General features: G+C 31.0%; 2 protein-coding genes and 1 long non-coding RNA gene across 6 annotated transcripts in view; 2 read left to right on the top strand and 1 right to left on the bottom strand.

Annotated features, from left to right (window-relative positions):
* The window catches only part of LOC108904848 (potassium/sodium hyperpolarization-activated cyclic nucleotide-gated channel 2), a 63,707-nt gene extending 54,173 nt beyond the window's left edge, over positions 1 to 9,534 (top strand). For 2 of the 4 annotated variants that reach the window (XM_018707549.1, XM_018707547.1), the window contains exons 7-8: positions 811 to 1,087; positions 4,478 to 4,802. In XM_018707549.1, the coding sequence (XP_018563065.1) occupies positions 811 to 1,087; positions 4,478 to 4,802 (602 nt within the window). Of the gene's footprint in view, positions 1 to 810; positions 1,100 to 4,477 lie in introns of all 4 variants that reach the window. The other 2 variants (XM_018707546.1, XM_018707548.1) reach the window with 2 other exon arrangements.
* Positions 9,535 to 12,285: 2,751 nt separating this feature from the next.
* LOC108904817 lies at positions 12,286 to 13,171 on the bottom strand. The gene is made up of 2 exons (XR_001964245.1): positions 13,133 to 13,171; positions 12,286 to 13,071 (listed from the first exon to the last, which is right to left on the bottom strand). It is a non-coding gene; the product is annotated as an uncharacterized LOC108904817 (long non-coding RNA).
* A 331-nt stretch (positions 13,172 to 13,502) lies between these two features.
* Positions 13,503 to 25,337, top strand: LOC108904849 (bromodomain-containing protein 8). The gene is made up of 5 exons (XM_018707550.2): positions 13,503 to 13,980; positions 14,040 to 14,896; positions 17,870 to 18,629; positions 22,280 to 22,654; positions 24,479 to 25,337. Exons 1-5 carry the CDS (start codon positions 13,578 to 13,580, stop codon positions 24,808 to 24,810), a joined length of 2,727 nt encoding a protein of 908 aa, XP_018563066.1. The 5' UTR covers positions 13,503 to 13,577; the 3' UTR covers positions 24,811 to 25,337.

Here is a 25,337-nt window from a genome sequence, read left to right as displayed (position 1 = left end):
ACAAAGTAGATACTAAATGAAATAAAAACTTGACAACAAAGTGTAAAATTCTTATTTATTACTTTACCTACTTTACATAAAGACATTAGCAATAGATAATAATTTTAAACGTTGATGTAAACAAATATATTTATAATACAAGTTAATAAATTTTAGCACCAAACACGAAACAAAAACACGATTTGTACATGTGTTGTAAGCATTTTATTATGTATTTAAACATCAATAAATAATAATGATTAATATTTTTGCCAGGCCATACTTTGTATATTATACAATTCTCGCAGGCGCGAGAAGCTGATGCTCCCTACTTATTTGCACCGTTTGTTTCCAGATTTGTATGATGAATTGTCATATTTATTTTTTGATTCCTTCTTTCAACGATCATCTCACATTTTGTCATGATGCCAAAAAAATTAATATATCTGTTCAATATTGGTACACTTCCAAAAAGGGCAAAATTGTAACTATACAATTAACATTGACATTATGATTGAAATACTCGGGAGTAATTCAAAAAGAGTAATGTTGTTTCACAACAGCATCTGCTCCCATTTTACTTCTAATGGAATTTTCAAAATGACCTGTTTGGATATTTCAAAGGACATTTATAATATCGGAAGTTTATAGACGATAATGAGGCAACTGAAACAATGTTGCTGGTCAAAAGCTACACCACGTGTGTTACATAATAGGAGGACTATATAAAAAATAAGACAAACAGTTTCTATAGGTGCTCTTGTAACAATGTTTTTAAACAGCTGAAGTTTAACATAATTCACTGTGTCAAAAATTATGAACTATTTGTAGGTGATATTATAATAAAGGAAGGAACGATTGGTTCCAAAATGTACTTCATCCAAGAAGGAATTGTGGACATAGTAATGGCCAACGGCGAGGTGGCAACGAGCTTGAGTGATGGTTCCTACTTTGGAGAGATCTGTCTGTTAACGAATGCCCGTCGGGTAGCTTCAGTAAGAGCAGAGACCTACTGCAATTTGTTTTCATTATCTGTTGATCACTTTAACGCTGTGTTAGATCAGTACCCACTAATGCGTCGCACAATGGAGTCTGTGGCCGCGGAGAGGTCAGTGCGTTGGTTGGTATAAAGGAACCCAAGAGGTTTTATTAAATTATGTTTGTTTAATCGCTTCTTTGCTGTGTGCTCCCCCTATTCTTCACCACATCTATAGTATGTTTAATCATCAATAGAATATGAAATTTTGAAATTTACATCATCATTACACAGAATATTAATACAGTAAAACCTAAAAACTAATACCATCAAGTAATCCAGAGAGAAAGTGACTAAATTCAATAACTCGAACTACATTCTATTAATCAATAGGTACATTTTAAAATTTAATTATACTTTATTCTGAATTGCAGATTCACTGTTCTTAGATATTCATCTCAAACCGTATTACTTAATGTAATTTCTTTATTTTTCATATTTAATTTTGGTCTTTTTTATAAGTGGTTGTCAACATGGCCAGAACATCAAAAATACGTAAACATACATCACTTTGAAATATAAAATATAAAATGAATATTATAAAAAGGTTAGATGGAGATTTTTGGAAAATATTGCTGATTTTTATTAAATTAGAAAGTCAGCCGTATATAGCTTTTTATTTTAAACGACTTTATTTTCAAAATTGGTGCAACAATAACTTGTCTATCTTTTCACTAATTCCAATTAAGTTTGAATTTTTTTTTAATAGTTTAAGGAAAGTAAAAAGTAATTTCTTACTTTAAGTTAAAACTATCTTTTACTGTTCAGGAAATTTTCTTTGCTCTAATTGAAAGTTGATTAAAATCAGAAATAATAAATAATGGATTTGAGATAAAATATAGCTCTAAAAATCTTTAAAATCTTTGAATAGCTATAAAATATCTTTTAACAGGGTAAGTCTTGTCGATAAAGATAAAGATTAATGTATGTTTCAATATCTTTGTTAGTTTTGTGGTAAGTATAAATCAAGTTAATTTAAATTAAATAATTAATGGTATATGTAGTGACTTGGTGATGGAATTTTCATAAATTTCAATATTTTATCACCGAATAGTAAAACTCATCAAAATAAGTTAGGCTTCCAATACCTAATTAGTACCGTCTTTCTTTTTGTTGTTTGTTTGTCATGTCTTGTCGTGGTGGTGGGTTAACATTGTATTTCATTCCATTTCTTTCTTCCACTGAGTAGTACTTATTTTTTGCTCAAATGTTTGCCATATTATAAAGTGAATTTTTATTTAAGTTACACTTTCGATTATTAATATAAACATAAAAACTGTAAACTATGAGAATTCAAAATAAAACTAAATTATTTAATTATTAATACACATTTTAGAATTAGGAAAGTACGATATCATAAACTATTTCTTATAATTCAGTATTAAATAAAATATAATAATTACAACTAGATAAAAAAATGCAATGGAAAAACTTTTTTTTAATTTTTATATCAAATAACAAAGAGAATCGACTTATTTTTTACCTATTAATTAAACACAAATAAACTATCTGTATATTTTAATTTTCACAAGAACAGAATCTTTTACACGAGGTTGTTATAAAAATGAAATACTTCTGATGTGTGGTAAAAATTTTAGCACTTATTTCTGGGGCATCCTTATTTTAAATGATTTTATCGTATGAAAAACAAATTTACAATTACAATGAATTTATGTTGGGGAATGCCAAAGTAAATATTTCTTTCTATTAACGAATCATAAGCTGGAATTGTATCAAAATCACAACCGAAAATTACAAAATTATGAAATAACGAAATACGTGTTACATATTTTAAGCAGACCTTTTGAAAAGATTTAAAAATTTATCAGTAAACAGGACTATACAAGACAGTAAATAATGGTCCATGAAAACATAAGATTTTTGGTATTTAAATATTTCCATTTGAGCTAACAAGCCTAAATAAAAGTTGGTAATAAAAAAATATGGTAAGTCAAAGTTGAGATTTCAAAGTTTATTTGTGGAGATCGTTTTAATGTTTTTGAATGTATGAATGAAAAAATGTAGGGCAGAAGTTTGGAGATACGAGAAATCATAATCTGATATCTATTTCGATGTATCTTCTAGACGGCACCATACAGGCTATATTTATGATGTAAATGTGAGTACAACTTTTTTACTTGTAACACTATCACATTTTTTTATTTAAAAATCTTATATCTACTTCATTTTTATGAAAACAATTATCCTTGTTATTAGCCTTAGAAACTGACTATTTTCGAGATTCACATTTCAACAACTAGCTGTATAATTTATTTCTGGAAATTTTAATGTAAAAGTATTATTGTCCTACTGTTAATCATTTTTGTCAATTTTATATATCAATTTTTAGTTAAAATCAGTTCAGCAAATATTAAAAAGACTTCCAAAGAGATTACATCATTACAAATTACATTACATAACAGAAGTTTGTTTCCTTGGCCGCCACATAGTCCAGATTTTAATCCTTTCAATTTTGGGTATGGAGCACAGTGAAATAAATTGTTTACAAAAACACTGTAAACATCCGTGCCTCACTTTGGCAAGAAATTAGTGTAGCCGCAGTTATTTTTGATCCAATGGTATTATTTAATATCAGGCAATCTTTCATAAATTATATAAATAAGTGTATCAAGGAGGATATATTCAGGATTTACTATAAAACATCTCTCTCTCTCTTTTAGTTTCCTTGTCCATTATGTTCTCTACCTGTTAAAGCGTTGATTAAATCATAATTTTGTTTAATTAAAATCTCCCTTCTATTGTTATTATGTAAATATTGTACTATGTTAAAATTTCCTGAAATGAATTATGCAGCTAATTGTTGAAATGCTTTTGTCTCAAAAACTGTCCATTTCTAAGGCTAATGGCAGTACATTTTTTTTGCAAAAATGTGGTATGTTTTAATAGTTGTTTATGAATAGAAAGCGGTAACTTTATGGGTAAAAAAATTATGCGCACACTTACATCCTAAACATGGTTTACATAACGACTTCTAGAATATACACTCAGAGAGCAGATTATGATTTATCATATTGAAAGACTACATTCATACATTCCAAAACATTAAAATTATTGTGAAAAATAAATATTTAAATAAAATAATAAATAAACTTTGACATCCTGTATCTTTTTTATTATCATTTTATAAAACTTGGTAGTTCAAATCGTAATAGTTTGAAGTAAAAATCTAGTATGTCTACATGAACCAATTACTAACAGTAACATGGGTGGTCTACCCATGAAAAAAATATTTTATAAACTCTATAATGTGGCAAAGCAACACACAACACAAACACAGAGACACACAATAAAGGGCGATGGTATTAGGCATAATTTAAAAAAACACCTGACATAGTAGCAAAACACCAAGACACAATGTAAAAGCTTTTCTAATTAATTTGCAAACCAACACACTCAAATAAACGTCGGATACATTAATCAAACTTGTACTTTTTCATGTAGGTTGAACAAGATAGGCAAAAACCCGAATCTTTTAGCGCACAGGGAAGAAGACCTGGGTAGTGAAAGTAAAACGATAAGCGCCGTGGTAAACGCATTGGCAGCGGAAGCAGATCATGTAAATATGTCGGATGAATCGATGGCGAGGTTGCACGCAAGCGAACGTAGTCTGCAAGACCTAGGAAGAACACTGCAGAGACTGACTTTACCTAGACCAAAGTCAGAGAACAATTTCGCATCCCAAGACCTCACCAGGAGCAGCGACCACAACGGAAGGCCATCATTTCATAAATCCGACACATTCCATAAGGAGAGCACATTTCAATGACGGCACTCCACGCACTAGTGCTCAGTGTTAACAGGGCAACTGTGCCAAATGCCAGTGCTAACCGTAGCAACAGCGGCGCTAGCAATTCGCACAGACCACCATTGAACTGGAAAAACACATGTACTAGTGCGTGAGCAGCTTAGCTGGTGTCTCTTATTAAGCAATAAGTGCCATGGACACTTTGCTAGAATTGTGCAATATTAGAACTAAATTAAGTTAGCTTTAATCATTAGGTGCTCAATAAATTATATGAATACTAGTGACAACACCAACCCGGTTTTTGGGTGGTTTTCTTTTCGTCTGTGCTAAATTTTTTGTACATAATTTTTCCGTACTCGACCATATCACACTACCAAGGTACACATGTAAGCTAGTGGCATTTCTTTTTTCCATTCTCATAGTAGAATGTTTCGAAAATTCACTTGCAAACGGTTTTCGGAAGCGAATAAGTCATACTCCAAGGAAAGTTTACTTAGACAAAAATAAATCTTAGTATATGATACCATTTTGTTTCTTTAAAAAGTTAAAAAAAAACATTGTTTTGGAGAAAAATGGATCACACTTTTCTAATACAGTTATGAGTTAATGGGAGTCGATTATTTAGCAGTATTGTAATCTAATAATCTCTTTTGCAAAATTTGCACATTTGTTAAACTTATTTTACTACCTAGATGTCAACTTGCCGTTACTTGAAGGTAACACCTATTGATATTTTAGACTATGTTTTTGCTACGCCTTGTTTTTTTTATGTAACCCCTTCCCGCAGGTGCAAGAAGCCCATGCTCCTTATTTATGTGTGCAGGCTTTGCTTCCTTTTCAGATATTAGCAGAAAATGAAACAATGAAAAAAAAACTGCCCTGTATTTTTTATTTCTGTATGAACAATTATTTATACTATCAATTTAAAAAAATATAAAACTGAAACGAATTTCGCTGCCAGCTGTGGCGTACTAAACTATACCTTCATTGCTTTGTCTTCAATAGGAAGTTCAATAAAAATCTCATACGACCCCTCATTTTTTTTTACTGATAAAGCAATAGAAGAGTTACTTAAACAAGAAGTTTTCTGTAATAACATGTCGATAGTCTATTATCTCACAAGTTGATAGCAATGGAGTACAATTCGAATTCAAATTTTTAAAATCAAATAAAAATTGTTAGTTTTTAGTGAAATTGCTTGTACACCTTGCATTAACTTAGTAGAATAGTACTGAGTAACACAACACTACCTACACTTTTTTTTGCAAACACCCCATTGGCACAAGTCCGGCATTAATTTTTTGGCCCTTTTTTTTTAAATGTCAGTATTCTAATCTTAAATTCTTCATGGAACTACATTCAAAAGGCTATTTCAAATTAGACTGTAAAAAATGTATAATATAGCAAAACAATGAAGATTAATCAGGTCAGATACTCTGTTGTCCATAACTAATAACCACGGTAGAAAACTGAAATCTATTTTTCTCTGGATCGATGCATTTTACTGACATGCGGCAAGAATGTCTTTTTTATAGCAAATAAAACTGCTTCTTCTCAAAATTTCTACCTACAAAAAACTTATGACAAAAAACAATATAGTTTCGGGTATTCTCAAAGGAGTTCTTGATACCAGAAAAAACAAAACGCGAACAAAACAGCAACAAATCATATACTTCGTCCCAACCAGATAGACTATATTCAATTTTAGTTTTGAAGTTAATTCCACAGGAAAGTTTAAAAAAAAGAGAACAATCGAACTGGTAAGATGCTTATTTAAATAGACAAAGGGATTTACAGAATAGTAAGAAATGTTTTTCAAACAGTTGCATAATTACGCTAAGTATTAAAATAATAAACAAAAACTTAACACCATTGAAAAACCCATTGAAACCCTTTGAGCATCTTTCGAACAGAACTCCGAAAACAAAACATAAACAGTCACCGGCAACTTGAGTTTGCAAAAAAGTTTAACAGTTGTTTTTAAAAGATTCAATTTAAAATTGACATGAGTTTCTATTTTGCTGCTGTTTTGTTTGTTTAGTGAAATCCGCTTTAGCAATCTGTATGTTTTGGTAAAAAATATGCCCATGTTCATTGAAATCTTAAAAAGTGGCAGAGTTACCTTAAAAATGAAGAAACATCAAAACTTTTTAAGAAAGCAAAATGGTACTAAGGCAATTTGATCTAAATAAGTTTATTATCATCCAACGAAGTTATCCTTGAAATACGGCCCAATTATTTTTGCATATCCTTAAGTATGAACTATTCGCATTAGATATTTACTTAATTATATTACAAACTGTGTAATAAATAATATCAAAATACTAAATGTCCTGTGGAAAAAACATCTCACAGATATTTTGAAACATTCTATATATGATAAACCTCTCTAAATTTTACAAACTAATCCCCACCGAAACTGTAAATAGTGAAAATATATATATAAATTTTATATAAAACAATAAAATTCTTATTTTAAAAAAAGTAGCAAATTATATTTAAGTAAACTCAGAAAAATAGAAAAAATGCACATTACTTTTCCATTTGACAGAAGATAGGGTTTGTTTAAACGGCTGTTAATACATTTGATGCTACTTTACTTCATTTTTAACATGTATGTGTAAGTAAATATGAAATAATAATTCCGATAGTGGACATTTTAAAACAGCATTCAAAGACATAGAGGTGGTTTTTGTCTTTGTCTTTTGTTTTAAGTTAATAATGTTATATAATACAAATCATTACTTAATAACAATTTTGTACTAGAATAAAATTTTGAAATTTCTCTATATGATGTTTCAGGAAAAAAATCTTGAAAAAAAAGGTGTTTTGTTATTTCGTATAATAATATACACTAAGAAAATAATGGATTGAGTTTGTGCCTTTCTAATATTTGCATAAAAAAATCTATCACCTTACGTATTAGCTCCCTATAATCAATTTTAATCAACTCTTGCACTAATCTAGAGTTATCGAATTAACGTAAATTTAATGGGAGAAATCCCGAAGTCAATGATGTTGAGAAGATAATTTCTTTTACAGCAAACAATACTGTTCATTGAAATAATAAAGAAATATACAATGAAGAATACATGAATTGGAAATACACTCGTTTAAATATTTATATAGTTAGACAACCCATTGTTTGCTAAACCACGCCACCCAAACCAAAGTAATCTAGCTAAACAACTGATCAAATTTAAACATGAGGATATTAGATAGTGATGCTACCAAAATATGCCTGCAAAAAAATAAAGAAGGGTGGCAGGGAGGTTTTGGTGGTACAGGTTTAAACAAATAAACATACTTGTAATAGTGCGATTACAATTAACATTATTAATATTGGACATATATATCATATTTACTTGCATTTTAGTAGCCGTTATTACAAGAAAACCAAGAACCGTGGTTAAATCAGCACTCAAAGAAGACACATGTCTGCTATGAACAAATTGCATGTTTCCTGCAAACCAGTATATTAGAATTAGCGATACATAGAAAAAGTGCAAGTTAGGCCTAAGGTTTATACAAATGATAACTAATCTATGAGTTTGCAGGACCAATATATTGTATATTAAAACCGTTTGACATTGAAAATGCTCAAATAATTCAGTTTTGTGGTGCAATTGTGACTGTAGCATCAGTGTTGTTACTTGGTATATTAAAGACAAAAGTGGTATTTTTTATCGAAATGGGTTAAACTGTAAAAATGTCTGTAATATGTGTCATACTGGGGGAAGCGATTATTGAGAATTTTTATTGTCAAGCTACTTATAGCCGAAATGCCTGCCTGGATATTTTTATTATTTTGATTTTAATTGTTAAGCAATAATTTAGTCATACCTACATTCTGGTGGGCAATTCGGTTTTGTATAATAAGAAGATAATATAAAGAAGGAGACTCTTCACATTAGCTGTGATCTACAATATGGATGTCTTATCATTAACAAATGGTCTACTTCTCAATTATTTGTGTAAAAACAGGTAATTACAAATATTTATTTATTTAGAATAATTTTACCTCAGCTAAATGTGTGCTTGCAACATGTTTTGACAAACACTGGGTGGTACAATACTTCAATTATTATATTTTAGTATAAATCAAAATCGGACTCTTAAATCATAGTAGTGCAATTACTAACGGTTAGTTAAGGTGAAAAGAACATTTTCGGTACATGCGAGCAAAAGTATTTTAAAAAGGTTGAGAAATTTTGTACTCTGTTATCTGAATGTTACTTTTTGAGTAATCTAAAAAAGTATTGTTTTATGAAACCAATTACAAATAATGGCCAATCTAACGACCACTTTTGAGAACATGGAAAAAGAATAAGAATATGAGGTCGTACAATGAGAAAATGTCTGTTATTTAATCTGGAATCTGAAAAAAGTGATAGTTCTGATCTGAAAAGTATATTTTATATTTTGATAGTGATACAAACTAAAAAAAAAAAATGTATTTGAAGATTAAATACGTTTTTGTTTTATGCAATTTTATTTTATGTAAGAAAATTCAAAATTGCCCTTTTTACATTGCTAGAACAATACTGAATATTAATGTAACATGAATTATTAAGGATATATTTCAGTTTTTAGTACTTTCTCCAATGTAATATAAAAGGAGACATGTAGAATTAAAAAAACATTTTTTTTTTGGCTAGCCTCTCAGTCTTTACCATTTCCAAGATCCAAATGAGAATATTTTTAAAAATGTATTTACTATACAATTCCTATCTGCAATTTAAAATTTAGAATATTCAAATATAAATGATTTTCAAATCTCTCTAAATTAAAATATTAACAAAATACTCGGCAAAAAATAATTTGAAAAAAATATTTTGAATATTATTTAGGTATATTATACAGGGTGATTCAGAACTTATCCAAAAAAAATTCTGGTTGTACAGGGGACCCTTACAAATACAATTTTGTAAAGAAAAAATCAAAAAGGGTAGTTTGAAAATGATTTAAAAATACACTTCTGCACGGCACTGGAAACTGGTCCACTGTAAAACCTGACCTAGCACAATGCGACCGACATGGCGGTGTGATAAAAACGGACAAAAACTTTCGCAAGGAAAGAAATATGTAATAGAATTTTATGGCACCTATTTTATATCGGCAAATTCAACTGCTTTTGCATTTATTAATTAATAAAATTAATTTGTGTTTATAAATAATAAAATCATTTGACATACCCGATGTTACAACAATTGTTCAAAATTTTATCCACCAATGTGTAAACACAGTCCGTTGGGTCCGTTGTACTCAGTTTCTACGAACTAACACAAATGTTGTCTTGTTTCACCATAACACAAATGCTTCACCATAAATTAAAATGATATCCATCAACTCCGAGTACACGCAAACCATTTTTGACACTAATTAATGATTTTTGACCACTAACTACTAAAAACATATTCTAAACATCACAGATAACAGGTAAATATCACAACGACGATTGCAAAATCCGAATTCAGTATTCGGAGTCGCTGAGGCACGTGGCGAATGACGTTAGAGACTACAGTTGTCCAGCTATGTAGTGGTTGAATGTACTGTAACTTCAATATTTTTTTTCTTGGAAACTATAAGGATTTTACAAAAATTTTTTTTACGATATAGATTCCATTTCTCATATTGCATCTATTCCCAAATTTGTTTGGATAAGTTGTGAATCACCATGTATATTTCAAATTTTACCAACAAATAAGTGTATATAAAAACATGTTTGTGTTGTATTTTTTATTTATATAAGAAAATGTGTATGCTCTACAAGTGGGCTACAATTGGCCGTAAATATTTTTACTTGTATGTATCAAATTAATTATGAAGTTTAGTGATATTTGTTTTTTATAATGTACAGTGATTTTTAAAAAGTAGACGACTGAAATATCAATAAGCATGTTAATTTTTAATTCATCTCTGCTATGTTGCATCGTAGAAGATGTGATACGATGTAGATTTAATTAAGTTATTTATTGTTACCTTTAAGTGTTGAAAGCAGTTTGTAACATACATAGATCTTTTTAAAGTAGTGTGATATTTATCTGTTATGTTATTACTATTCCAGAGTCTATCACGATGCAACATCTCGATAGTAGGTACCTACATGTAGCAAATAAAAAAGAAATATCAATTATAATTTGTGTTATAGGTTTCACAAATTCTTGCCATGATGAAATCCTAGCCTAGACTGAAAATTGTAAAGTATGCTTTGTTACATTATGACAAGTAGAGTAAATATATGAAAACATCTTAGTAGGATCTTTGTAAACTTTTGGTCAACATTTTTTTATTTTAATTCAAAATACCAAAATCATTTAAAATTCCAGTACTTTTATTCTAAACGTATACAAAATTCAAGTTATATTTGGTATTAAAAGTTACATATAAGTTAATAAAGGAATTATTTATCTAGCAAACATTGTCCATAGAAATACAAAGGTCCTAATTTTAGTTAATATGAAGTATAGTTATATACAGTTCTAGGGATTAAAACTTGCAGTTCTGTGAATTCTTGTTATATTTTTACCAAAAGTGCTCATGCTGTTATAACGTATAGAGTATGAATTAATGCTGACTAAAAATGGGAGAAGCTCTTGAGAGGGTTTTAATTGTATTATATAAATTTACTCATGTTTCATATACACCTACATTTTACCTCAGGTCCCTCATAATCACCATATATAAATTTCCTTGATTTTAGGAAGTGAACGGTTGAAGATAAAACATAAGTAACAGTTCAAGGTACATCCACATACAGACTGTTACTGTTTATGCTATCAAAACAATGAAAACATAAGTAAAAATATATGTTTTACTTCGATAATTTATAAATAAATCACACCATATCCATCATAAGTTACAAATCGTTTTCTAACTTTTATAAAATTATTTTCTCATTATAAAACATTAATCAAATCCGTATTGACATTTTATAATAATATGGAATACTTTCTAAAATCAAGGGAATCTACTTTTTTTATACATAAGTTTTAATTTAACTCTCAACAGACAGTTTTATTGGAAACCTCTGTTATGAAATTGTATATAAATGTAGAAAAGTGCCTCTTTTAAATTGCGCATTGCTACTCTCTTGGTCAACTATTAGAATAATCTGATTTTATTTTAATGTTTTAACTGTTGTTAAACTTTGGTTTATTATTGAATAAAGCTGCATTTTTACAGTTGATGTGAGTTTACTTTACACTATGAATTTTTAAATCTTGGATTAATGTGGATAATAATATTCATATTTTAAAAATAGAAAAAGCAATTAACTTTTATGAAGTACCTATTCGTAGAGGAGAAATATAGCTACTATCAGTCATGCTGATTTTACCCTTGCCGCATTACTTATATGGTGGAACTAAATAAAACAAGTAGGTATATACTGTTATTACTTGAAAAAATATTTCTTTAGTTTTAATAACTTTTTTTCTTGGGAATATAAATTAATCGATAATTGTATGAATGAAGATAGATGCTTCAAAATAAAAAATCAGACTTACTTTTCAACATATTTTAATACATTTATATCTAATAATACCACTATAATTATTGAAAGCAATTATCCCAAAGTGCGGTATTCCATAGTAGTTAACTAGACCACACCTTAGAACACACTTTTATTTACAAATTACAATAATTTGTACATAAAAACAGATTGTTTTTGTTTTCCATTGAGAATGTATTAACATAAGACAAGTTCGGTATTGACATCTAGATACTCTAGACATGTCTCTTTGTCTTTTCATCTCTTACAATTAGAAAAGAACAAAACACATCTGGAGCGTCTAGATGTTAATACCGAACTTGCCTTAAGATAATTATCTCGGTAATCGGTATCCTTAAATTATTAATATTTTACATGCAAGTAATACAAATAATTTTCTATTGTGGACAAATGAATAATATCGTATTAGACATGTACTTATGTATCAAGTAGTATGAAAATAATATCCTACTTACGAAGTTTCCAAAACGCCAAGTTTGAGTTCAAAAGGCCAAGGAAATTTTCACAATGCAAAACACAATAGTAAGACAGCAAATCCTAACCTTTCATACTGATTCATTATTATAGCGGCCACACCAAAACGAAATGCTGCTTTCATTACTTTAACATTCCAAAACATCATGATAAGCCGAAGCCATGTTGAACAAACTTTTGGTGTCACGTTTATATTTATGCCTGTCGCTGAATTATCATTTTTTCCTAATATCCTATGAAATATACCATATTTATCAACATAGTAACTAACTCTACCTTCTGGAGGCATCCTTTTATAAATATCTATAAAAATAAAATACTTAATTTCCCGTATATTTAACAACTTTTAAATATATTTTATTACATTTTTAATTTCTTCTTTAAAGGGGCAAAGAGAATTGTATATTATATTTCTTGAAATTCAAAAAATATGTAAATGCCATACTTCGTAATGTCAAAATATTAAAATCTGACAATTGCTAATTGCTCATAAAGACGTTTATTTCACATAAAAGCACATACTATAGAAGTATGTGCATAAAAGTAGATGAGTTCCAACATCACAGAGCGATAATTCAATTCTGTGTTCAACAGTTTCTCCAAGGAAAATGTAAAGACAGTCATCAATCTCACTTAATCTACTATAAAATTAATGTTAATTATGTGTATGAAGTCCAATTCTCTTGAATCGTTGAAGCATGTATTTGTCTAGAACTAGATGATATGATCAAATAGAACTGTGGGTATTATTTTTTTCTGTGGTCAACTAATAATACTAATATAAACATAACCTTAATTTGATATTGATAATGGCAGCGGTATCATTACAAGAACAATTACAAATGAAGAGAGATCCTGTAGACAAGTGGTCCCTTAGAGAGCAGCTATGCTTAGCTTCAGCTGTTTCCAGAAGTGGCGATCAGAATTGGATGTCTGTTAGTAGGGCTTTAAAACCATTTGGCGAACCAAATAGACCTTCAGATTGGTTTCATCAAAAGAATTGTGCAGCGCAGTATGGGGCTCTATTGGGCAATATTGAAATTCCCAAACGTAAAAAACGAACAAGTAGTGCAGATTCTGCTGTAGAAACACCAGCTGAAAGTATTTTACGAAAATTACTAGCTGCACGACAAGCAGAGTTGAAAAAGTTGCTTGCGGAAGAAAAATCGGAATATTTAAAGTTGCAGGAGGATATGGTTTTGCTGCAGTCAGGTATGTTAAGGTTAGGTATGTTCACTTATATAATAGTTCATCATTTTTAAAATTTTTAGGAAAAGTGAGTGAAGAACAATTAGATAAGTGGTGTAAAGAAATCGATGAGGAAGAGCACAGAAAAGAACAAGAAGCCCTAGCTCATGGTCAATATTTGAGAGAGAGAGAATTACGTAAACAAGAAATAGAAAAGGTTTGGAGACCCATCAAGCCAGCACCTCTTGTTGGTCAAAAACGTAAAAACTCTGATTCCATAGAAAGTCTATTAGAAAATGAGCAACATGAACAGTTTGAAGATATACAACAACCTCCGCAGCAGCTGCAGCAACAACAAGTATATGTACAAATGCAAGAACCAGCAAAACCGGCTTTATCGCCTTTACTAACTAGTTTATTAAAATCCCCTTCTCAAGTACAAAACGTTTCAACATCTTCGTCTATACTGCACACTGCTATAACTAATCGGCAAGCTCCTAATACTAATACCAACCCAATGATTGCCAGTTTATTAAATTCGTCTACTGGTGTAACGGTTTCTCCAGGCCTTCAACAACTAGTTAGCACAGCAATTGGTCAAGAAGACGAAAGTATGATTATAGATTCAGAAGAGAATGTTCCTTTAGGAAACGATATACTAGACGATGCCAATTTACCTAATATTAAAATTGATGATCTTGCAAACAGCATTCTTGTGCAGGATGGTCCATTACCTGAGATTAAGAAAGAGGAAGTCGATGACATAATATCCGAGATAATAGAAAATGCAGATGAAATTGTTGCAGATCCTGAACAGCATCTGCAACTAGACGGCAATGGAGATATCAATATTAATTTAGAATTAGATTTTGAAGATGATGAGTTACCTGATCCCGAACCTGAGCCTGAACCAGAGCCTGAGCCATTCCAACCTAAAGAGGTATTTATCTTTTAAATAGTTTTAAAATCTTTTTTTAGATAATTGTTGTACTGTTAAGAGGTGTAGTTTTAAAACCTCATTCTACAGTAGAAAAAGCTATAAAATGTATCAAAACAATAACAATTACATATATACAATTAGAAATAGTTATGAAATAAATGCTACAGAGCCTTCATAAATGATTATAAGCCATGTGACCAGTAATTTTGTTTGCAGCAGTAATTTTATTTCCTTCACGAATCAACTATCGCATTATCTGAAATGCAGACATTGCGGTTTGTTATTGTTCATTGTAAACGAATCATTATCATTGGTGACGCCAAGATTTAGCGAGTTTTAGGTGATAGTACCGTGCAATGTAGGTTGCTTAAGCTCGGCGGCTTGTAGTTATTAACGAAGGCTCTGTATTTTATTAATGTTTATTACTGTCCAAGTATTAAACTTGGAATCATCATAGGGACAACCACTATTCGCAGTACGTTTTTATTTTCGTAGGAAATTATTCTCAATTTTCAGTGATCGCGCATAATTCCACCTAAATTTCACATATACAGGTGTTTGTGAATAATTGCGAAATATTTTAGGTGGTCGTTGGCGAAGTTATTGTGTGAAAAAAGTTCAAATTGGTCGATATATGCTTTGTTTCCGAGATACAGAGTGTTTAAATGTTAATTTTTTATTTATTTTTATTAATTGTTTCAAAGAGTTTTAAAGATATTGACTCGAAATTTGAAAAATGTTTTGGAGGGATAAATGTGCATTTTTTGGGGTCATGCGAATATTTCTACTTATACCATTGGCGTTTGTGCGAGAATGCCACAAACTTTTTTAATAAAAAAAATATTACTTTTTCCCGTTCTGATATTTTTTTAGAAATCCGCCATCAGTTTTGACTGAAATTGGTTTCTACAATTTTTTTCGTAGAATGCACCATTTTTGAGGAAAAAATAAGACATATTTTATTGTAGGTTTTGTTAACCTTTGATTAAAAGGTCTCTTTTAATAAAGTGTTATTATGGTCAAAGTAAAAAGGCAATTCAACCTTGAAAACAAAAAGTTGATATGAATGTGGGTACAAAATTTAATCGTTTAAGTAATTTTATTTTGTTTAATATTTCAAAAAGTTTTATTTCTACTACAGTAACATTAAACCAAAACAATAACACAAAACAACAGTAATAAAAATATTTTTTAATAGTCGCAAACCTACAACTGATGTTGAAAATGACCTCCCTCAGGGGCCGCCTAGCCGGGTGTCTTGGCCGATGGATTTCGATTGGCCGACGTAAGCATCACGGACGCAGGCTGGAACTTGGATGGGTGACCTAAGGTAGGCTCGTGATGTGGCTGTGGCAGCCTACCAGAGACCTGGGTCGCTCAACACCTTCCGCCTGCGTGTGGTTCCCAATAAAATGGTAATGAGAATAGAGAAATAAATCTCTGTATCTCAAGACCATAATATACATAAAAAGTTGTACAAGACTTTGCCACAAAGCCACCCGTGTAGTAATAGGATGGTGGCCTAAGTGCTGCGATGGAAAAGCAATTTTCCACCACCCCCCGACATACATATAAGAGTCAACGCTTTGCCTCATTGACTGTCGTATTCGCTGAAATATTCGTTCTGTATTTCTCATTCACAGATGGCTGTAATTTGATCCCTCAGGTCTTCAACATTTTCAAATTTCAAGTCAATATCTCTGAAATAATTAATAAATATAAATAAAAAATAAAAATTTAAACACTCTGTATCTCGGAACCGAAGCAAATTTCGACTTTTTTTCACAAAACTTCGGCAACCACCCCTTAAAATATTTTGCACTTATTTATAAACACCCTGTATAGGACGGCCCAAATTTCATATTATAATTTTGATCATCCCATTAATTTGTATTTTCCTATGCAATTAGTAGCAACCCCATTTTAATTTAGAAAATTTAGAATAACTATCTATTTAATAAAACTGCATTAAAAATAATAACTGAACAATGACTTTCTGTAAGTAAATGTATAGATTTATCACAGGGTGATCCGGATTTTAATAGACAAACTTCGGGAAAATACTAAGCAACTTTGCTCTATGAACATAGGTGCAGAAAGCCACCGTTTATGAGATACAGGGCGTTGAAATTTTTAAAAATAAAACAATTTTCTTCTTTTATTTTTGTCGAAAAGTGAATGGTTTACGATTTATGAGACATATTATCCAAGTAAACAAAATGTTGAAATAGAGAAAAATAAAATGAATTTGGGTGGTCCAGATTTTAATAGACAAACTTCGGGAAAGTACTAAACAACAAAAATTAATATCGCATTGCTCTATCAATATAGGCACAGAAAGCCACCGTTTATGAGATACAGGGCGTTGAAATTATCAGAATTAAAACAATTTTTTTAAATAACTGTGTGTAACTATAACTTGTGTGTACCAAATTTGGATAAATTTTATGAAGTGGCTTTCCACATCTTTAAAAAAATTGTTTAATTTTTGTTAATTTCAACACCCTGTATCTCATAAACGATGGCTTTTTGCGCCTATTTTCATAGAACAAAGTGATGTTAATTTTTGCTGTTTAGTTCTTTCCCGAAGTTTGTCTATTAAAATCTGAACCACCCTGTATAGTATTTATAATATTTTTTACAATATTTATTATATTACTCATAAGTATGTGATTCTTTTCATCATCTTAAGAAAAAAAGGTCCTACTAGCAACAAACAATTTTAGATTTATTTTTTTATTTATTTAACACTGAAGTAAGTCGCAATACTCCAAAAATTATATATTTTTCTAGTAAAATCGAAAATATCCGATATGATAACCTTTATTTAATTATATCGTCAACTTAAATATCATCAACCAATAAAAACTTTAGCATTCTGTATCTCAAGAACTAAACTAAGGCACAATTTCAAATGAACTTTTCCCTTAATAATGATCTAATACAAGCATACTAATATAATTATCGTTGTAGGAGCCTGAACCACTGAGGGAAGAACAGAAGGTTGTAGAGAAACCAGCCACCCCTCCTCCTGTAGATCCGTTTGAATTTCAAGAAGACCCCGTTATTTTTGAACCGGCAACGAAACCTTCAATCTCAACCGGCAAGCAGCAAGATCTCAAGCCATACGTTCCCCATTATCAACAACAACCTCCACCTGTGACAACCCAATCCCAACCACCATCAATAATGCCTTCAGATATTGTCACAACTGAAACATCCGAAGTTATACCGGAGGTAACAGTAGAGAATGAGATTAAAGAAGAAATTATTGAGGATGAACCTAGATCGGTCAAAAGCGTATTGCCGGGTTCTGTGGAAATAGTAGAAGTTGTTGTAATGGATGAGGAAGATATTGACAAAGAACTGAACAAATCTCAGATACAAGACATCGTTCACTCCAACAAGCCAGAGGAGCCCGAGGATGTAAAACCGGTCAAGGTTGAAATCAAAGAAGAGAAACTGGATGTAGAGATTGAGGAGGCCAATACTGACACACCTGAGAGTAAAGAAGTTGTTGCTTGTGAGGAATCTTCAGAGGCTTCGGATGTTACAACTGTAACGGATTCCAAGAAAGACATTAACATTAACTTGGATGTCCAAGATAGTTCAGAAACTACTACCATAACTCATGATTTTTCAGAAGCATTGTATGACGATATCAGCATGGAGGTCAAAATCGATAAGAGTGGTAAAGTGAAAAGGGATTACTCCAGAACGAAGAAAAAAGAAGGTAAGTTCTAAACTATATCGTTTTAATTTTTATTGTCGCCTGTTTTATAAACATTTTTAATAACTAGCTTCCCATTATAATTGATAACATAACTAGAATGAAACATGATATTACGTTAATTATTCAAAGTATTACACATAGTCCAGTTATTCAGGGTTTTTACCTCCGAATTCTTTATAACTGGACCAATTGACGTGAAATTTTGACTGAATGTGGGGAATGTCTCAAGGAACAAAACTTATATAGTGCCAAAGTGTGCTTTTGCCCCTTCTTGGGGGTGGACATTTTTACCCCCAAAATAGCCACAGGAATCGATAGAGGAGTCAATTTTAAGTAACAAATGTTATATAAAGTTTTTTGGATAATCCAATACTTCCCGAGTAATTCGTCATTGAAAATGTTGATTTTTTACTGAAAAAATGCTTGTTTTCGGACAGTTTTTTGTAAATAACTCGTAATTTTTGAAAATATTAATTTTTCAAATTGTTTTAAAAAATATAATAATTTTTTTATGCTGTAACTTAAAAATTAAAGGGTGTATGAAAAAAATACATGAGTAAAAAAATTTAGCTTTATTTTTGCTGAAGATTTTACTTTTTTTATTCCTCTAAAATTAATATTAATCGAGATATCGCCATTTTGAGAACCACCCTTTTCGAGCCCTTTAAACCCTTCAAAATTAAAAAAGTAGGGCTTAAAAAAGATCAACTCAACAGTTCACGTAGCCCTTACAATTCCCTGCAAAATGAGCCTTTGTGCGATTAAAAATCTTAAAAAGTAAGAAAGTTATCGTCAAAAAAATAAACACGTGTATAGGTGATAATTTTAGGAAAATTTAGGCCAAACAAGAATTTTGAAGCATTTAGATCTTTTTTGTATATATACGTATTTATTATGTGTACAAACACAAATATGGATGGGAAACAAACATATTAATATAACGGACTGGGCATGGTTAAAAAAAAAGATTTATTGGAACCAATAAAAATGCATAGTTTGCCAGCTCCGGAAGAATTGCTGAAAATGATTTTTTGCAATTGCAAAAAAGATTGCGGAGCAAAGTTTTGGCAAGAATGGTTTAATGCATTGTTGCCTTGTTGCCAAAGGTTTATGTAGATGAGGTAAAGAGATTTTTTATATTTTTGCACAGACAAAGTATAGTCGTTACAATATCAGTTGGAATTGCATAAAAACATTTTAACATTTTGTCTTGTCTTTTTTAGAAATAGTATATTCCGAGCTATATTCCTATTTGGTTGACGATATTCTCGAATTTTTTGTAAATCATTTTCCCGAAGTGTAGCTATACGTGGTGATTCCATAATTATCATACGATTGTCAAGTATTTTATGTTTAAAACCGCATTGTAATAAAACATGTTGTAAAGTATCTAAAGATTTATAATTATAATCAGGATAATCAGTTAATTTATCTCGAATCATGTTTAAAGTAGGAACTTTATTTTCTTTATACAGATAAATTATGCGCCGTATTACAACTTTGGTAAAATCGTCAATATTTTTTTATTTTGTATTTTTCCGTTCCTTCTTTGTATCGTGATTAATAACGTCTCCTTTAATTAAGCGATAAATTGTCATTTTTGATATCTTAGTTAATTCACTAATCCTTTTCCTAATTTCTTTTAGCACTTTGTTCACTATTTTCTCTTTTTAAACATTCATATATATTTAAAATAATAAGTTGACTTGGAACGTGTAAATCTTTGTTTTTAAACTCTGAGTTTGTTTCGACACTTTGGACAAAAACCGTCTCGACTATTTGGGGATTTTCCCGGGTTATTTCGTTATCTTCCATTTCCAAGGGTCTCCAGAAAGCCATGCTAAAGTACTAGATAATTACATATAACATTTATTTTAATAACTATTACCCTTACTGGTTACGATATGAACAAATATTAATATTAACTAATAATTAATAATACGTATTATATCAACAATAAATATACCACGCCAAGCACTGCTCTCTACGGCACTGACAGTGAACCGCATTTGTCACCAAACTAATTATAGAATGCCATGCAAAAAATTATTTACGACCTAGTGGACCAATACAGGTTTGCTTTGACGGCCAGCGCGCCACCGTCGATTCTACATCAGGTAGATTGGTCTACCAATACCGGACTCGCCCAATGGCTATTTGAGTATAAATTACAAAACACATCATGGCTAAAGCATAAGAAGAAATTTTAAGAGAAGTGCAGACGGTCTTGTGCTTTAAGATTCACAGGTTCCACTAAGTAACACAAGAAATAATTTATTTTGCAACTAAGTAATAAGGAAAAACCTGACGATGTATAAGAAGAAGTCGATGATATCAGATAACGAACTGTACCCTGCAAAGGCGCTATCAGAAGCGAGTTGGATCACTTGGCTATCTCACGTTTGTGTATACACAAGAATTACCTGCCCATGTGTACGTGTCAGTGTTTTTGGTCATTGTGCCTGGATTAGGGTTATTCCCATTAAATCATCCAAATCCATATTGGGATGATTTTTTAATTACACCGACAAATACCCTTAATGCAGGAAAATATACTTAAATGTACAATGCGGCGATCGTAAATATTATTCGAAATGATTTAAATATTTACATCAAAATACTAAGTTTATTAATAACTGGAATTTTTTATTTATTTGTTTTATTATACTTAAATATTACTTTAATAGTTACGTAAAACCAGTGATGAACCAGGAGACTGGTGTCCCCACACTGCTAATATTGCAAGGTAGTGAAATTTAATACAAAATTTAAAATTTTTTAAGGTCTCGATGAACCTATCTAAAATTTTGAAATTTGAGAAATTGGAAATTTAAATATTAAAAGTGGTTACAAGTTACAATTTTTTGTAGTAATACATATTACATTTGAAACATAATTTCATTTGAAATATTTCCAAAGAAATTTTTGAAAAATTGAGTTTTTTTGGAAATTTTAATTATATCAGAATTTATTAAAATTTCGTAATTTCATACATTTTAAATATTTCAAAAATTACATGCAATATGAAATAAAACATAATTTTTTCCTGTTTTGATCTGGAATAGATCAGGAACAAAAAAAAAACAGTTACATTTTGTTAACGTTTTGTTCTTTTTATTACATTATTGAGTTTTACACACTGAAAAAAATATTGATTATACAGAAGGATATTTGGATATAAAAATTGATAAAATCATAGTTTTTGATTTTAAAGAGGAAGTTGAAATATAAAACCCAGTACATAGTTCTAAGATGTCGTAATGAAACAATAACTTCGTAACAAAATGTAATTTTTTTTTGTCTAATTTAAAGAAGTGTATCATTTTCATAGATTTAACTGTATGTACTAATGTCTTAGCACACCCCCCCCCCTGGTTTTTAAAACTGATGATATGGGAAACAACTACTCTGGGGACTAATGCCCCAACAACTAGCATTGAATTATACCCGCAATATCGGTAAACAGCTAGGATCCTTAGTCCTTAAGAGTACTTGTTATCTGCAATATCATAGATTTAAAAATTGTTTTGCGTGGAGCTGACATGTCACTTCATAGATTGTTGTTACATTTCATCTATATTAATTCTGCCTCCTTTGCTAAAAAATTATTTAAGTTCAGTAAAACAGACGATTTCTGTATATTCTTACAGGCTTTGACATGTTGTTGGCGATTGAAAAGGCGCAACTGGAAGACAATGAACTAAATGAAGAAACTTTCTCGGACAACACAACAGACACGGAAAAGAAGGACATTAAGGTTAAAATTAAATCTGAAAACGAACGCTCCAACAGCCCTTGGACCGAAGAAGAGGACAACGTGAATCGATCTAAGAGGAGTTACTCCACACCAGCAACTCCGGTAGATTCAGTCCCAAATTCTCCTGCCTCGAGTACTACAGCTTACTATGAAGATGACAGAGACTATCGAAACTGGAAAAAATCTGTGATGCTGGTCTACAATCGTCTGGCCACCAACAAATATGCATCATTGTTCCTAAAACCTATAACCGAGGATCAAGCACCAGGTATGTAATTAATGTATAAAGAACATTAACTAAGTAATTAAAAAAAGTAAACATGAAACAAATATTGATCTTATTTAACACAAAAAGGCTGAATATATTTAACATGTTTTGGTAAGTTTCATACCCCGCCACTAGATGTAATAGTGTAATAGACTGGGCGATATCTGTTTTGGTTTGGGTGAATCGTATATCCACGGAGATTTTTGGTTTTTTGGCTTTCAAATATCACTAGAAATGAAAATTTTTCTGCACGCATAAAAAAAACGTGGGCTTAACTTTTGGCGGCACAATATGTTAAAAAAATTCGAAAAATTTCAAATTTTTCTTCCTATTTAATTATGTATCTTTTCAAGAGTTGATTTTAGGCAAAATGGAAAAGGAAAAAAATGTTTGTAATTAAATTTTTTACAAAATATGACTAGTTACAAATCGAATGAATCATGATTATTATTGTAAAAATTGAAAAAATCGCCAATGGGGTTAAAGAACATTACTTTTTAGGGAATTTTTTGGGGTCTTTAAATTGGGTATAGGACTTCGATACTTAGCTCAAGAAAACTTCATGTTAAAATGATATAATCGTCACACCAAATTTCATCAAAATCGGTTGGATAGATTTTGCATAATAATTTTGCAATCCAAATTTTGAAAAAAATGTTGCCGTTTTCAAAATTTTGCACAGCAAAAACCAAGGCCCTTAGATACTTGAAAATTTAATCACATATAGAAGGGCTCTCAAGCTTTCAAACGCTTTTTGAAAAATTCGAATCCGTCAATTAGGAGATGTCTGGCACTTGTTTAAACATTGGTCGAATTTTTGTATTTATAATCAATTAGAATAGCTTTGTGAATATTCAATCAAATCAATTTTTTTAAAGCAGGTTTCAAAAGTTATTTGAAAGACTCTTCTTTAAAAAAAAAACGGATCGATTGGTCAATTAATTACGTAGTTATAGCCGATCAAAGTTAACCGTCATTTACACTAAATGTGCTGGGACATCCGGGCTAATTTTTCGAAAAATACCTTTGGTATTCCGAGTACTTATCAGGTCTACAGCTGAAGCAGCCGCGCTCTCTGCTTCCCCCATCACCACCACCCGTACGATTTTCTTGAATTTCTCGCTTGCATAAATAACTTTAAACACGTTTTAAAGCACACACCATCACACTATTCTCATAAACAGTTTTGATTTTGTTAAAAATCTTATGCTTTTCCCTTTGCAAGAAGAAACCGGATTATGTTCCTCACTTCGCAGCTGGCGGGATTCGGAATAGCGGCACTTATTTTTTTTCAACATGCCACTGCAACAACAGTTCTCAACTAAGACAAACGAGCATTTGTTCTACTCTCAACGCCTTGGCCTTGAATGCAGTGTTGCCAACTTTATCAAAAACAGACACCACAAAATATCAGTCTCAGTACTCTTACTTACCATTCTCATAAACAGTTTTGATTTTGTTAAAAATCTTGTGCCTTTCCATTTGCAAGAAGAAGCCGGATTATGTTCCTCACCTCGCAGCTGACGGGATTCGGAATAGTGGCACTTATTTTTTCAACATGCCACTACAACAACAGTTCTCAACTAAGACAAACGAGCATGCGTTCTACTCTCAACACCTTGGACTTGAATACAGTGTTGCTAATTTTATCAAAAACAGAAACCACAAACCATCAGTCTCAGTACTCTTACTTCCAACATTATTTTGCATTGTTCTAATATTTTTTTTGTATTTTCTATCTTTTTTTTGCTGTAGTATTAAATTTTCCTGTGGTGTATATTTTGGTAATTTTAAGGATAAAATTGACGTTGCCATTACTTCTAGGTTACAGCACCATCGTATACAGACCAATGGACTTGCAGACGATTAAAAAGAATATCGAAAACGGCACAATAAGGACAACACTGGAGTTCAAACGTGACACCATGCTGATGTTCATGAATGCAGTCATGTACAATAAAACAAACGACACGGTGTACAATATGGCCATGCAGATGCAACAGGAGTCGATTCAGCCGATCGAGATCCTGATGCAGGCGCAGAACCAGGCTGATGTACCCCTCAGAAGAGAGACCCGCACCAGCGAGTCGGGATGTAAGAGAAAGCGCACCATCACCGACGAGCTGATGAAAGCGAAAAAACGCAAGGAGGATTAGCAGTGCTCTTACTTCATGTTTGACCTTGATGATTTTTTTTGAAGGTTGTTGATGGGCACTGGTTAATTTTTCTGGAAACGGTTTGTGAAATGAAGGAAATTCTTTAAGTTGTAAGTGCAAGGCAGAAGAATATTACTTTTTTTTTTAACGGTTCTAATTTTTTGGAGTACGTTTTTTTTTAGAACTAAGAGGAAATATGTTAATTTAGAAATCGTGAAGGTTTTAGGTGCTCTTTGGTTGAAAAGTTGCCTTTATTTTACCTACTACTGTGATATATGTATGGAACGTTTATTAGGATTATTCCTCGTTAACCTAACATTACGGGCCAGCTATATGACCATCGCCGTCGATAGAAATATGATGTTAGTTTGTATATGTAGGTTGTAAAGATGTGCAAATATGGGTCTTTGTTTCAGAAGGCCTTCTACTTTCAAAATGAGGAAAATAGTAAACATATTTTCTAAAAAAAACAGTGGTTCGATATTACACTTTAACTTTCTGAAAAATAATAAACACTGTAAAGTACA

Source organism: Anoplophora glabripennis, unplaced genomic scaffold, assembly GCF_000390285.2.
Source record: "Anoplophora glabripennis isolate ALB-LARVAE unplaced genomic scaffold, Agla_2.0 scaffold104, whole genome shotgun sequence".
Classification (NCBI taxonomy): Eukaryota; Metazoa; Arthropoda; class Insecta; order Coleoptera; family Cerambycidae; genus Anoplophora; species Anoplophora glabripennis.
The sequence above is the reverse complement of the archived record's forward strand: the minus strand, read 5'-3'. Positions and strand labels throughout refer to the sequence as shown.